This window comes from Microplitis mediator, chromosome 8 (assembly GCF_029852145.1).
Source record: "Microplitis mediator isolate UGA2020A chromosome 8, iyMicMedi2.1, whole genome shotgun sequence".
Lineage (NCBI taxonomy): Eukaryota > Metazoa > Arthropoda > Insecta > Hymenoptera > Braconidae > Microplitis > Microplitis mediator.
Genome location: NC_079976.1, coordinates 6,002,728 through 6,019,971, shown reverse-complemented (window position 1 = coordinate 6,019,971; position 17,244 = coordinate 6,002,728). Strand labels below are relative to the sequence as shown.

The 17,244-nt window shown below is 30.4% G+C and overlaps 1 protein-coding gene across 1 annotated transcript; it reads left to right on the top strand.

Annotated features, from left to right (window-relative positions):
- The first annotated feature begins 548 nt into the window (after positions 1–548).
- On the top strand, positions 549–12,305 carry LOC130674061 (protein transport protein Sec24A). The gene is made up of 16 exons (XM_057479361.1): positions 549–818; positions 1,055–1,231; positions 2,328–3,388; positions 4,006–4,304; positions 4,374–4,476; positions 4,535–4,661; positions 4,744–4,853; positions 6,834–7,065; positions 7,141–7,298; positions 8,479–8,704; positions 9,001–9,330; positions 9,696–9,806; positions 10,385–10,557; positions 10,637–10,972; positions 11,045–11,148; positions 12,081–12,305. Exons 2-16 carry the CDS (start codon positions 1,096–1,098, stop codon positions 12,190–12,192), a joined length of 3,618 nt encoding a protein of 1,205 aa, XP_057335344.1. The 5' UTR covers positions 549–818; positions 1,055–1,095; the 3' UTR covers positions 12,193–12,305.
- Positions 12,306–17,244: the final 4,939 nt, after the last annotated feature.

Below are 17,244 nucleotides of genomic sequence, written 5' to 3'. Positions count from 1 at the left end.
GATACTTTTAACATCTCGATGACGTACAATATGTATAAAAAATTTCAGTTCAACTTATGAGCTCTTTTATTCGTAAACCAACATATAAATTTTACGTCAAGTTAAAGCTGCTATTTTACATCCAGTTCATATGTAATTTTTTGGTGGGAGAGCAAAAAGTTGAAGTGGAATTTTTTACATGTACTCGATGTCATCAAGATGTCAAATGTTTTATTTCAATTATTGAGACATAATATTGATCATCTAGAGAGTTCTCATCATAGTTAATTTTTGCTACCTTAATTTTTTATTTCATACATGAAATATCTGTTTCAATTTGACTGTTGGTTGAGCTCAACTGGCTATTGGAGTAGAGTAGGTGCGGTAAAAGTGGCTGTCAGGAACATGACAATGAACTGTATTACCATCAGAAATTTATCTAAAATCTACATTATCACACAAATGTATTGTCTGTATTTAAATTTAATAGCAATTTGAGTCGTAAGACTGCGTGACAGTCGCAGTAGTAGCTGCCACGTAATGTTGCGTGCCGTTTTAATAATTTCAGTGTCTTGCTGTCTACAGATGTCTGTGTCTGCTGTCCATGTCTGTCTGTGCAATATTATAGGTTGCCAGCGCTATAACATTTAACATTCTCATATACATACATATATATTTATATTTTATTCCAAAAAAATTTATTATTATTCATACATTTGATTGATCATCATGAAAAGATATGTTTAATTTTGCTAAAGTCCAATCCTAACACTCATTGAAAAATATATAATAATCAACGTTACTATACGTCACTATTACTATCAATAAAAATAATAAAGGTGAGTCCTTACATCAAAATATTAATATATTTATATTTCTATATATATATTTATACAAAATTATTTATAAATAATTAAAAAGCAAAATTATCATCCACATGATAATTAACTCAATGATAAAAAAATAATTCTGTTGTTACAATTGTTTAAATTTATTATTGTTAAATATATGTAATGATGATGACGTTATAACTTTCACAATATTTTAATCTTTATGGTTTTTTATTTATTTTTAGAATTTATTATAAATTTATTTGGGAAATTATTAAAATTCAAAATGTCACTAAATAATTATCAGCCACTAAATATTGATAGTAGTGATGCGTTAAAAAGTGGATCATCATCGATAATAAATGGTCAATCAACGATCCAACACAATCAAAATGGTAGTCAACAAATTTATAATTCCACTGGTAATTATTTATAATTTTTATTCATCATTGATTTCAAATTATCAAATAATTCAAATTATCCCAAGTACTGATGACTGTAACTTTGGTTAGGATTACGACCAAGACGCAAGTGTCACTTGGAAACTTGACTTTTGTACTTCATACAGACTCGAATCTTTTATTTATTTTTATTGGCTTAATTAGCCTGTGGAAAAAAATTTTTAGGCCTTACAATAAATTTATACTTGAAAAATTAGTTTCCTTTTCTTTATTCTCTTAATTAGATACCTTTTTATTAAATAATAAAGCAACAAAGGTGACTTTAATTACAAACTATTAGTTTTAGTTAATTTATTAGGTCAAAAAAAGTAATGTTTCATTTTTTTTTATACGTATATCAAAAATATATAATTTATTTAAAATAATACTTACTAATGGAGTATTGTAATAAAGTCCAAATATCATACGAGGTAATAATGGCAATACCAAATTTTTAAAACAAACTGTATTGCCACGAAACGTTTTTAAATCCCATAATGAATTTTTAGTAAATGCTTCAAACGTATCTTGAAACGCCGAATGATAACTTAAATTTTTGAATAATTATTTCATTTTAATTAATAATTAATTATCGTCAATAAAAAAAAAATGTTATTTAGTTGACTTACTTGTAACTTTCCCATATTAAAATATGATTATCAGTACTAAATGTCAATGGATGAGTATTATTAACGTGTAACGAAGCATAGAGATTAAAAAAATCACAGAAATAATGATACAAATTAACTGCTGTAATATAAATCCAACAATCGTATTTTTTAAAAAAATTATTTAAATTACTTATTTATTTATATTTTTTTTCAATTATTTAAACCGCTTACTTGCATCAATCTTCATAATATAAGTTGGTTTTTTAATAACTATATCACAGTCACCTTCGACTATCGGACGTCGTGATAATTTACGAAAATACCGCAACTCCGGTCCCCATGATTGCAAAGCGCTGATGTGATCTGCGTTGTCTTGTAATTTTTCGTCATTCAATCTGTTAATCATAATTATTACTACCTAATTAATTAATTTACTTATTATTTATTAATAATAATAATTACAACAGGTACACCATCATCGCAATCGTCACGTGAAACATCAAGAGATCCATCTCCGACCCAATATCTTCACAATCAATATCGCCCTCAATTAACAAGACCACCAATGCCACCCATAAATGGCCAGCAGACTAACGAATCATCTGGATCAGTTCAACCAAATCCTTTTCAAACTCAGCTACCGAGATATCCACCAGGTGTTATTAGACCTCTAGATCCACGGCAACAGCCACAGCATCAGCAGCAATTATTAAATCCTGGAACAAAATTAATTAAAGACCAGCCACAAATTAATGATCAGAGACATCAGACACCAGTTAATGCAAATCAACCTAGCCATTTAAATGTTCTTCCATATTCTAGTGTCAATCAGCAACATCTACTCCAACAACCACCCCCACCACCACAACAACAGCAACAACTAAATAATAGTCCTGGCCAAAATAATCAAATTAATCCTCTGCAATACTCGAGACCATTAAATTCAAATCCTACACCAAATTTATTTAATAAAAATCAAGGCCAGACTTTACAAACTGTACCATCAGTCCCACTATCGAATCAACAATTTAATAGAGAGGTTTTTACTAATATTAATAGTAATGTCAATCCAAGTTTATCTATTGGACAGACACATCCAACACTGCCAAGTGCTCAATTTATTAATAATCAACAACAGCAGCAGCCTCCAATTCAGAAACAGCAGCCTCTGATACAGCAACAGCCGCCTCCAATTCAAAAGCAACCACCGCCGATACAAACGCAGCCGCCTCTGATTCAAAAACAGCCGCCTCCGATTCAACAGCAGCCACCTCCGATTCAACAGCAGCAGTTAAATTTTATCAATCAACCACAAATGGATCCTAGATTACCGCCAGTTAGTGCTAATGCTAATACGCCGGTCTATCCAACTCAAAATTATGCTCACAATCAACAAAATTTAACTAGTCAGAAGAGGTATCCACCAGCTAATTTCAATGCAGTACCGAATCCTGCTAGTGGGGTTACGAATGCTATTAATGATAACATGGGATCAAGGATTAGTGGACCACCACTTCCTGGACAACAGGTGACATTTATTTTTAATTCGTTTTTGTGCTTCAAGTATTGATTTTACGTCAAAATGTGTCAGACCCTTTTTTGTAGGAAATTTAATTCTCTACAAAAAAGGTCCTTGTCGATTTCTTTTTATCTCCGTTGCTTTTCTCGGAATTGAAGTTTTAAGATATTTAAAATAAAGACTTAATTCAAATCCGTTTAATAATTTAATTTTTTATTTAAATTAATTAGTGCTCTTTAAATATCGATCGTACGTCAAAATGTATAGAAACCTTTTTTGTAGGAAATTTAATTCTCTACAAAAAAGGTCCTGATGAATTTTTTTTTATCTCCGTTACTTTTCTCGAAAATGAAGTTTTAAGATATTTAAAATAAAGACTTAATTCAGATCCGTTTCAAAATTTAACTTTTCATTTAAATTAATTATTACTTTTTAAATATCGATCGTACGTCAAAATGTGTAAGAACCTTTTTGGTAGGAAATTTAATCCTCTACAAAAAAGGTCCTTATAAATTTTTTTTTATCTCCATTACTTTCGCCGCTATTTTAGTTCAAAGACAAAGATAAATTTTAAAACTTTAAAAAATAAATTAGTTTAACGATTTATTTATTTTAAAACATTTCAGCCAAGTCCTTACGATAACAGGCAGCCTTACTACGGTCAAATGTCAAATGTACCCTTGGACAGTATGTCAAAAAGATATCCAAATCAAATTGCCGGCGTTAATAACTATCAAAATGACATTAATCAGCTAAATACTCAAATGGGGAGAATGGATGTTTTAAATTCTGGTTTCAATGCAATGTGGAATCAACACTCAATTGATTTACTCCAGAACAGAAATATTTTACCAGCTGAAAAAATTGAAGCTCCTAAAATAAAATTACAACAAGAAGAACTAGAATCCGTAAACTGTAGTCCTGAGTATGTATTTTATATTTATATTTATTTAATTAATTTAATTTAAATTACTAATGAAATTATTTATTGCAGTATTTTCCGATGTACGTTGACTAAAATTCCAGAAAACGACAAATTATTAAAGAAAACACGATTACCACTAGGAATTTTAATTCATCCATTTAAAGATTTAAATGTAAGTATTAATTTTAAATTCATTATTTAATAAATTTGTTAATTAAATTTTTTTTCAGCATTTACCGTTGATACAATGCAGTACGATAGTACGTTGTCGTGCATGTCGCACTTATATTAATCCTTATGTATATTTTATTGATCCGAAACGATGGAAATGTAATTTATGTTACCGCGCAAATGAACGTAAGTATTTTTTAATAAACAAACAAACAAATAAAGAAATAAACTAAGCAATTAATTAAATAAATTTATCTTTTTATTCAAGTTCCCGACGATTTTCAATTTGATCCAGTATCAAAATCCTACGGCGATCCAACAAGGAGACCGGAAGTAAAAACAAGCACAATTGAATTTATAGCACCCAGCGAATATATGGTAATTTTATTTTTAAATACCATAAGTAGAAATGCGCGTGGTCCGTCACTGAATTTTTACGGTCGCGTGACCGTCATGGGAACGTCATATAACCATTTGTAAATTAATGGACCGAGCCAGCAAAAATGCTGTCATCTATTAACCGCTCGATCAACAAAAAAATCCTGTGCTAACCCTTTAGTATCCTTGTGATGAGAAAAAGTCTGAAACTTGTGTGCATGCGTAATCGTTTGAAATTTTGAAACTTTTAATAGAAAAATATGCAATTGCCCAGTAATGACACAATTATAATTTTTTTGAATATTTCTAAAAAAATTTACAAACTTTAATGTCACCATGTACTTGTTTTTATTTTTAAATTTTGTAAACAATGACAGATGTAACGGCTGAAAAAAATGGCGGTGAATACTGAAAAGATTCGGAGCTACCCGAACTTAGCCGAACCTTATTAATTTTTACGCCCTACTTTACTCGCGTGATCAGAAAAAGTTTCATGAATTTTTAATAGTAGTTTATGTTACATGTGTACTAAGGAGCGAATTATTTGACAGTCATGTTGTCGCGACATGAGCGTAAGGCCTATGACGCGTTGACATGAAGACGAGTGCAGTGGTCGCTATGAGCCGTAGTGAATTGGGGTTCCACCATGATATCTCCCCAGACAAAATCTCCCCACGACAAAATCTCTCCAGGAAAAAATCTGTTGAACACGATCTCTATAAACGAGATCTTATAATAATCTATGTAATTATAATGATTTCTACACTTACGACTGGAATCGTATTCAAGTTTTTTTTTACATTTTATGTGTATATCATAAATAAATAGAAAGTGTTACACATACATGTATGAAATCATGGGAAATTCTAAGCCCAAATTTGACATCATCGTCAATTGCAAGAACTTGACGTAAACTTACTCTATGAAGTTAATCAAAATCACTGAACGTCAAATTTTTGAAGTGATAGTATGGCCATCAGGGATTGGACTGATAAAAATAATTTTAGAAATTTTATCCTGGAGAGATTTTGTCATAGGGAGATTTTGTCCCGAGAGATAAAGTCGTGTCATCGTGAATTGGCAAGGCTGAATATATTTGGCACTTCCAACACGATTTACAGCGCTCGGAAATTGATCTTTCAAAGCAGGTGTTGCCAAAAATATATATTGCGCGACTCTTAATGCGAAGCATAAGATAGTTTTTTACAATCACCTAATTATTTTCGCCTTTTCTTGTCAACTATTTTTGTCATTACACTCTTGTTAGTTTACAGAATCAGGATAGTTTGCATACCATTGTACAGATAATTTAATGGAGATTAATTCTGTAATCTTTAAAAATTTATTTAGTATAATAGAACCGGTAAAAACACTAAGATAGGCCAAAAAACCTTTCCCGTCAATCAAGGAAAAAATTTATAAAAATTTTCTTGATAATACGATATCTTGTGAAAAAATCCATTAACCCTTTCCCGGCTCGGAGTATCGGTGAGTCTAGGTGTAAATCATGTGGGGATAGAGCCAATTAAAGTCCATTGTAAGGCTGTATGAGTGAAAGTTTAGTTGTGTAGTGTGAACAAGCGCCCCTTCTACCATTTTTCCGGCCCCCTTTCTTGAAAACAGACTATAGCTCTCTCATTTTAAGAATAAGGCGTACGATTCAAATTAAAAGTAGGGATTCAAGGTCGACCAGGAAAGGGTTAATTCAGTCATTTTTTTTTAAAAGAGTCATTTTGTCAAAAGTGATCAATAAAATGATTCATAGAATATTTGTATATAAAATAATTTGATATCTATATATATGACCTCTCGTTTTGACAGAATCGGTAAATTGTTTCACAAAATACGTGACGGCCACGTTACCGAAAATTAAGATGACAGTCAGTTTGCATCTCTAATCATAACTGATTAATTTGATGGGTTAAGTTTGATTATAAATATAGTATAGTGATGGGAACGAAATTTACTTTTATATTTTAGCTCCGTCCACCTCAACCAGCAGTATATTTATTTATATTGGACGTATCAAGATTGGCCGTTGAAAGCGGTTACTTATCAATAGTCTGTAATACTATAAGCGAAGAATTGTCAAAATTACCTGGTGACAGTCGCATGCAAGTTGGTTTCCTTGCCATCGATTCGGCTGTGCATTTTTTCAGTATGCCTGACAATGTATCTCAGCCGCATGAATTGATTATGCTTGACGTTGATGGTAATTATCTTAATATTTATTCTTAAAAAGTAGATAATTAATTTTTACTGACGGAATTTTTTTTTTATGTTACAGATGTTTTCTTACCGTGCCCAGATAATTTAGTTGTTAATTTAAAAGAACGTGAAGAATTGGTGCGTGATTTATTAAGCCAATTGCCTAGTAAATTTAACGGTACTCTTGATAATAATAATGCATTAGGTGCTGGTTTACAAGCTGCTTTCAAATTAATGGTAAGTAATTTATTATTTCTTTAAAATATTCAAGTTCAATGAAAGTCGATATGAAAAGAGCAAGATGGTACTGGCTACTATTCTGGGTTATACTCAGTTACATGGTACATCTTAAGTAAAAAAAGGCGTGTGTGCTATAGGACACCCGAGAGAAGTGAAGCTCTGTTCGCGTTTTACATAAAACCCTAATTACTGATTAATACAATTTTTCGCTACACGGAAAAAAAATTGTAGTTACTACAACAGTTGATTAATGTAACGAGATTGAAGTCCACCTCAGTTTTACGGAAAGCCGTTTCTACGCCCTTTTGGGCATATATGCGTTACGGGGCATCTCTACCCCTGACCCAGACGACACTCTTAGCCGAAAGATATAATCGATTGACGATTCAGATGGACGTTAACTGGAAGTATAATCAAAAATCGTCATTGCGTGTGGCATCTAACCACAGCCACCATGATTCCATACCTCTCTTGGGCTAAACACTGCTACCATCTCAGGAAATAAAGAAACTCTAGTTGAAGTGGGCTTGGAAAAGCCCCCGTGGTACCAGTTCCCTGAGCTGGTAATCAGGTTGCGTCGAGATGAGTGGTGAGACGCAACTTCTCAATAAAAAAGGTTTCCTTTACTTGTAATCTTTCAGTTCAGCTTCGAACAAGCTGTTATCCAATTGTTCAGGCCCTGATGAACTTTCTACTTTCCGAGCCTTTAGACCCTCTGATTATTCAAGCCAAATTAGAGCACAGAGCAGCGCGAAAATAATTAATGCACATGAAAAATTGCTAATATTCACACAAAAAAATATACACTCTAGAGAAGAAATATGTTTGTTTCTTCCCGCTGCTCATAACCATTCGCTATGCGCAAATAATTATCAACATCATTAACCTTAAATTAGCTAATGTTCACTGACTAGACATTCGAACATTTCAATGTCGGTAATAATTATAAATATCTTGTGCGTAATACAAAATAAAACACGATTTCAGATTCCGTCTCATAGAAACCTTTACCTTGGGCTCCACGTAACCTCATTCTCATCTAAAATCGTCTCGGTCAATTCCTTGCCCCACATTATGTTAATTTATAGCTTTAAAAATAAATGAATTTCTTTGCATACATTTATTATTAATTAATTAACTCATTTGTTACTTAATATATTTTATTATTTATCAACAGTCTGCTACTGGTGGACGCGTAAGTGTATTCCAAACATGTTTACCAAATGTCGGGCCTGGTTCATTACAATCACGTGAAGACCCAAATACACGTGCTAATAAAGATGTACCATATTTAAATCCCGCAACAGATTTTTATAAACGTCTTGCATTAGACTGCAGTGGTCAACAAATAGCCGTCGATTTATTTTTACTAAATGGTCAATACTGTGATTTAGCGACTCTATGTAAGTTAATTAATTTTTATGTATCTAACGACCAAAACGTTTTTCGCGCAATGAAAATGAAAAAATTTATCTAATTGTACTGCTTAAAGTTGACTTAGGGGGTGATTGGGGGTGATTGCAATTTTCGGCTGACATACTAGCGTCTAAGCGAAAACTTTCAAAAATCTTGATCTAGTAGATTTTTTGCTTTTCATTGAATTTTTTCATTTTCGTTCCACGAGAAACGTACCGATCTTCAGGTACATTAATCACTTGGACTAGGTTATAAAAATGAATAATAATGATATTTTCAATAGCTGGAATATGTAAATTTTCTGGTGGTTGTATGCATCATTTGCCATTATTCCGTATAAATAAACCACAATGTAGAGAAACACTTGATCGTATATTACGACGTTACTTGACACGCAAAATTGGATTTGAAGCAGTTATGAGAATACGTTGTACACGTGGTTTAAGTATTCATACGTTCCATGGTAATTTCTTCGTTAGATCAACAGATCTATTGAGTTTACCAAACGTTAACCCAGACGCTGGTTTTGGTATGCAAGTTGCTATTGAAGAAAATTTATGTGATGTACAGTCTGTTTGTTTCCAAGCTGCTTTACTTTATACATCCAGCAAAGGTACGTTTTAATATATTTTTTATTTCATTATTAATATCTATGAAAGACTTACAAAGATGTTAACCTCAAAAACTTGCCCGAAGAAGTTCATATAAAGTCAACGAAACATAGTAAAATTTGAACATTTAGTATCTGATTATTTTTGGTCCAAGTACTCAAAATTCCTGTTATCCTTATTATTAATATCTGTAAGATATTGTCGAGCATTTGACTTGATATCAAAAGACCTGTGTTAGATCCCGGGACTAAACCACCATTTTTTTCTTTATTCTTTTCTTCTATATACATGGAATTTATTTTAAAAAATGAATATCAATATTAATTCTTTAAATAATTATAAAAATCTTTCTTTTTTTTTACTGTAGGTGAAAGACGTATTAGAGTTCATACACTTTGTTTACCAGTATCATCTAGCTTATCAGATATTTTATATTCTGCTGACCAACAATGTATTATTGGACTTGTATCGAAAATGGGTAAGATTGAATTTATTTATTTTTTTAATATAGTTGTATATATTAATTTAATTGAATATTTTACTAGAATACAGGCATTCGACGTGTTAAGATTCACTTGATTGAATCTCAAAATGCGATCATTGTTAACCCCCCCCCCTATACTTCGAATTTACTCAATGACTTAATTGTCATAACTATTTAAATTTTAGTACTTAATTAAAAAAATAGTTAATGCCTTAGTTGTAAAAAGTATAACGTATTTATAAATTCCTATGACATAGATTAAAAAACAAAAATCACCATTTTAAATTTCTCGACCGAAATTTGTTGAATTAATTTTAACTTAAAAAATCTGAAAGTTCTAATTAACGTAACCTGAAAATTTTAGGTAATTTGAAATCATTGCAAGTAATTTTTGTAGAACTAGTTAAAAAATAGGGGAGGGGAGTACTGTCAAAAGTTGTCCTTAATTAATTACTTTAACATGCTCACTTAACCTCGAATTTTTATTTAAAATCAGGAAATATAATTAGGGGAATTTTGAGCTAGCTAATTATTGTGTTTTATTAATATTGATAATAAGTAATTAATTACAGCTGTTGATCGATCACAACAGACATCATTATCAGATGCACGTGATGCATTAATAAATGTTGCAATAGACGCTTTATCAGCCTTCAGATTAGCACAGCCATCAAGTACCGGTGGTTTAATGGCACCACTCAACTTAAAACTATTACCTCTTTACATCGTAGCCTTATTAAAAAGCGTAAGTAATATAAATATATATAATTACCGAATTTATAAATTAACCACGCAGTATAATATTATATTTATTTGGTAAACAGATGGCCTTCAGAACCGGCACAAGTACACGATTAGACGATCGAATATTTACAATGTGTCAAATGAAATCATTACCATTGTCACAATTAATGCTAATGGTTTATCCAGATTTATATCCGATTCATAATCTGGATGATAATAATGGAAAAGAAATTGATGGTAGATTGTGTCCGCAACCGCCGCGTTTACATTTGACCGCTGAGAAACTTGATTTTCGCGGTGCATTTTTGATGGATGCGGGTGATAAAATATATATTTATATTGGTAAAAATATTGATCCACTGTTTTGCACTAACGTACTTGGTGTATCATGTTATGCAGCCATTCCTGAAGAAATGGTAATTATTGTTCAATTGTTTGTTCACTCATTTATCAGTTGACTAACTTTTTTTTTTTTTTATTTTTTTCAGTATGATTTACCAGAATTAGATACAATGGAAAATGAACGATTGAGATTGTTCTTATTTAGTTTACAAGAAGAGAAACCATACTATGCATCTGTACAAATTATACGGTAATATATACATATCTAAATTTTTTTTATTTAATATTTATGAATTAAGTGCAAATACAGCTTCATATATAATTATACACAATATCAAACATAGTCATACACAGAAAAAAATAAGTAATACTGGTTACTGTTCTGCGCAGTAATCGACGAAAAGTATAGGGAAAAATACATTTTAATATGACTGATTCATACTAGAACAGGAGTAAGTCATTATTTAAGGGGTAACGGTAACCGATTTTCAATTCAATTTAATTTACGGACAAACATTAGAAACTTAAAATAGAGAGTCTTTAGCGTTTTTTATAGCCTTAACAAAGAGCTAGAAATTTCGTATTTTCATAAATTCTAATTCGTCTCCGAGAAAAATTGTTTTAAAATTCTCATTTACTCTACGAGTGCAACAAAGACAGTCCCATTTATTCTTCTGAGTGTGAGAAAGAGGTCCAGTACCGTATCCCCTTAATGCGTACTATTACTTTTTAAACAGTAGCCAATGCTGTGCTTCACAGTATATGAAACTATGACTGGTTACTGTTAAAATAGTCGTCCTTTATAATGAGTATACAAACCTTTCAGCACAACTCTTGTTGCTATATAGAATGTAGGAACTTACTGTTTAGTGACAGGAATGGTTACTTATATCTCGTGGGTCTTATTAACCTCCAGAACAGTACTCAGTCCTGTTCTGACATGAACGGTTACTAACTTCATACTTAATCAAGTGACGTCAGACATGATTATATATGATCACGAATAATATTAGCCGTGATCATATAAGAGATCACAATTTATAGGTTATAGTTTGTTGCAATTGAGGTTAAAACGAAAAACTTTTTGTACATAGACCAAGTACTGCACCTTGCGGGTTGTTTTAGAAACTGGACTTTAAAAAATGTTAATAATTTATATAATTTGATAATTTTACATTACAGAGATGACAGCCACTTCAAAAACCTATTTATCGAGCACCTAATCGAAGATCGTTCAGAAGCCGCATTGAGTTACTACGAATTCCTACAACACCTCAAAACGCAGATTAAGTAATTACTAAACAAATAAAACATTATTTATTTAATTTACTAATTAATCAATAAATAAAAATAAAATATAAACATCGCCAGATAATTAATTCAAGTAATAGATAATTCAAATATTAACCTTCTGATACACGCGCTTTCTCGTGTCTCACTCGTATTCACGCCAACTCTATTAGGTTAAGTAGTGTTGTGCGGGGAATCCCCGTATAGCGCGTGTAACGAAGGGTTAAATAAAATAATTATTTTTTTGTTTATTAACGAGACCAAGTGTTACTAATTAAATAATTATAAATATATTTTATTATTATAATTAATACGTCATAATTTATAATAATAAAAATAATCAATTAATTAGTTAGTTTATTATTGTTTTAATAAATTAAAATTTATTATTGCAATTACATTAATTAGAAGTGGGATAACTTGACCAAATTATTATTTGTCTAGCGTAATTTTATTTGTAATTAATTTTAATTATTTAAATTGTAGATTATTATTATTACTATCATTATATTGATTATTGAAGTAAAACAAAAAATAAAAAAAATAATAATTAAAATTATGCCATACATGTATGTAGAATGTTTATTAAAGTATGTATGCGTTCAAAAAAATATTTTATCATAAAATTGAAATTGTTTTAATTTTCAAATAAAAAAAAAAAAAAAAAAAAAAATTATTTTAAAAAGTTCACAAATATATTTTCTGCTCGCTTGCGTTTTTTTTAAAAATAATGATTCAATTATTATCAGAAAAATTAATTGATTTTAAAATTTATAATTGTCGAAAAAATAGAAAAATTTTTTTGTCGAACTTTTTATGAATTTGTTATGTTTTAACAAAATATGCAAATGATGGTGATGTGGAATATAATATGTACAATAAAAAAAAAACATATATATATATAAATATATATAATACGATATATGATGTTTAATATGTAGAGATTTGAACGAAACTAGAAAAAAATTTTTTTTTTTATAATTAATTTTTTTTAATTTTTTTGGTAAATCTGTATATATAAATATAATTATGTATTATTAATTTTAAAAAACAAGATATTTAAAAATCTATACAACGGTAATAATATTTAATTAACATAAATAAAATAAAATGTACTATTAATTAAAAAAGATAAAAAATGCTATGGGTTAAATAATTATCAGCAATTAATTGATAATTAATACATGAATCAATATATGATGATTATAATAAGTTAATTGTTATTATAAGGCATTATTTGTTATTTGTATAAAATATGAATAAATAAATTGATTAAAAGTTATGTATGAATAAAAGTTATAAATTTATGATTACATAAAATGAAGTATTTTTTTTTTTTTTTTTTTCATTAGATTCCTTGCCTACGAAAAAAAATTGATAGTTTTCAATCAGTGTTTTAAATTGTGGGTACAATAATTAAAGAGGTTAGTCGGACAGCGAAGAGATTTTTAGGATCTTTCGCTGGGGGAAGAGTGACATCTAGGGACCGGATTAAGATTTCAGCGCGTGTGTAATAATGACTGTCAGACCTGGCAAAAAATTTTTTTTCAACAAATTAAATTTCTTTACTTATTTCTAACTACGCGGATGTTTCAAAATCCATTTTAAGACAATAAATCAGTAAAAAAAAAAATTGTGTAGGTTGGATTTTGAAATCTCCAATTTCTCACGTACTTTTGACCTCACGGAGATGCGAGTTTAGAATCTATTTAAGGCTAATCTATCATAAAAAAAAGAATTTTTTCGATTTAACTCCTTACAAAAATTTGAAAACTCAACCACTTTATTCCAATAATGCACTTAAATAAATTGCTCATCTACACTGAAAAAATTAAATAATAGTAATTACTATCTAGTTATGGTAAAATTTTTTACCGTCAATCCAAAAGTATCCTTAACGGACCCAAATTACGGTAAATCCACCGTAAAATACGGTAATCCGCCGTAAATTACGTAATTTTGTAATCCACCGTAAAAATACTGGCTTGTCGCAATTTACGGCAGATTTACCGTATTTTACAAAAGATTCAACGTTGTTCTGTAATTCGTTGTTAATATTACACGATGGATTTTGCAACCGTATCTTTGGGACATTATCGTATTTTACGGAGGCTGTAACATACTTTACTGCAATTTACGATAAACCCACCGTAATTTACCCATTTTCGTAAATTACGGTAAAGCCACCCGAATTTTTACGGTAGACGTACCGTATTGCACAGTAAATTTACGGTAATGAACCGTAAAAATGCTGTTAATTTGGGGTAAGTCAGGTCGGCTAGGGTAGTGAATACAATCTGGATGATTGTATAAACCATTTAGATTGTAACAATTACTTCAAATATGGTAAATGTTACAATCTAGATGATTTAAATAATGTTCTAGATTGTATTCACTACTATCGGATTGGTGGTAAAAAATTTTACCATAACTAGACAGTCATTTCTATTATTTAATTTTCATAGTGTAACTAATCGTCGATCACGCGACAAGTAACACGATACCTTTTTGAATCAATATATACCTCACTGTCCTCTTAATTTATTTTCAGTTTACATTGCGAAGGGATAAAATAAACATTACTTCTACCCGTTAAATTTACACCTAATTTTTTGCTTAAGGAGTTCACACTTTTCTCTCTATAACATTCAAGTCCACGAACGGTACTATCTTTGTTGCACTTGTGCAGTAAATGGAAACTTTGGCCGTTTTTTTCTCGTAAACAAACGAATATTATCAAACAATTTAGGCGAACTTCGCTAGATTAGACAGTAGTGTTTTAGTGTTCGGTTTGTATTTTGTATTTAGAGATTTTGTTTCCGAAAAAAACTCAGCCGAAAATATCTGATAACCCCTGTTATCATAAATAATTATAAAATGGAAAAAATTAATTACAACAATTTGTACAATATTCGTCGTCAAAGTTTAATATTTGTGCAATTTATTGTATTCCGAGCACTGGGTCTATCACCTTGGACATTTTATCATTTTGAAGAATTTTACGGTTACAAAAAAATAAATTACCTTAATCTTGAATACTGTTTGTCATACTGGGGGTCATATTATAATATTGTACTCAGTGCTTTTATTATAACAACGAACTATCTATACTTATTCTTCAATACCAATTTCATAGAGAACATTAGTTCTATGTTATCATCATATTCATATGCATACATTCATATTAAAATCTATCTGCGAGCTGCATCGTTCGCATCAACAGCAATTGTCCTATGGAACTACGTTTCGCTACAGGCTAGAATTATTAATTTCCTAAACCGGTTACAGCGCGTCGATATACAATTGATAAAAGATTCCAATTATGAACCGAAAAATGCTACCGGTTTTTGTTTAATGTTTTTTATAAATTTATTTGTGTCAATTAGCTTAATGGTGATGCACCCAACAACGGACTTAGAACACGAGGTAATACTTTATTTCTTAACAAAGTAACTATTGCACACCTCAAACGCGAAGCAGAGGTTTTTACATGCTATTATTATCAGAAACGAATCGCAATTCACTGATCTTAATAGTATATTACACACCAAGGGAGGAAAATTGGACATTCCAATCCGCGTGTTTGCCACCCTCGCCTTTGGCTTAGGTTGCCAATCATACACGGGGGTTGGAATGCCCTACTTTCCTCCCTAGGTGTGAAATATACGATTTTTTATTAAAAAAAAAAATGTACGTGGTTCAATGATTACTAGAAGTTAATTGATTAGCAAAATACATAACATGCGCGTTTGAGGTGTGCACTTTTGAATTTTTCATGGTATGCTACACATCTAGAAAAAACAGTTGGAAATTCCGACCCGCTTGCGTAATTGTTGCCTACCCCTGATTAAACAAAATGATTCATTCAATGACAAATGTATATCTATATAGTAGTAAAATTGAAACATTTTGAATTGTTTTGAATCGTTTCTTTTAATCAGGAACCTGAGCCGGAGGCGAGATTGGGACTTTCTACCTTCCTTCGTAATGTCTATACGATTTTTTACCATGCTTGCACCTAAAAATTAATTTTTTGTCTCTTTTTGTGGGAAGAATGACGCATGCGATAATTTTTATCGTTTGTTTTCTTATAAAAGGAAAAAACGACTTTCTTCTCTCTAAACAGGATAGGAATTGAAACTCTTAGTGCAGGTATGGTAAAAACTACTTGTCTCTGGGCAGTTACAATATGATGATCAATTCTATGGCAACGTGGTAATAGTTATTGGTTTTTTTTTCTAGTATTTGTTTCAGGATTTTTTATATATATTCACAAGTGGTTTTCCGAGTGTTTTTTATAATTGGATGATACTTCAATATATAATGATGTTAAATTTGACAATGAGACGAATTGAAAAAGTAAATTCCTTAATACTTGAAGTCGGAATTGGTAAAAATGACAATGTGCTGAACAATCAAGCGTCAGAACATGAACTTTGTTGTCTCAAAGAAGTTTATATGGATTTGTGCAAATTGCAAGATGGCCTTATCTCGTTCTATGGAATTCCTATTTTAATTGCTGTTATTAATATCGGTGGTATATCGTTTTTCATAGTTTATAATATTTATGACTCAAATCCTCTCTATCCGCTGAGAACAAAGGACTATGTAATTTATGGAATCTGGCTAATATGGATGATTTTCGTCATTATTGTTATATTTACTATTTTCATCAGGGCTAAGATAGAGGTATAAAGTTTTTTTATAATAATAGAATATTTTAATACGTATTCTTTATTCATTAATTTTTAATTTTTATTGGGACAATTGAATATTAAAGTGAGGAAATTGTTTTACAGAAAAAAAAGGCTAAAAATAATCTTCGTTCACTTTTGAGACGATATTCAATGGATGAACAATTTGAACATGAGGTAGATAATATATAGTGACACAGATAATAGAAATTCATTTTTATATTGAGTATCGCTGTTTTTTCTAAAATTTCATAAAATCCCTGCTTTAGAAAAAAAATACCCTGACGGATCCGAATAACGGTATCTATGATAACTACTTATGGTATTTTGTGGTAAAGTGTCACAATTTACTGCAATGTACG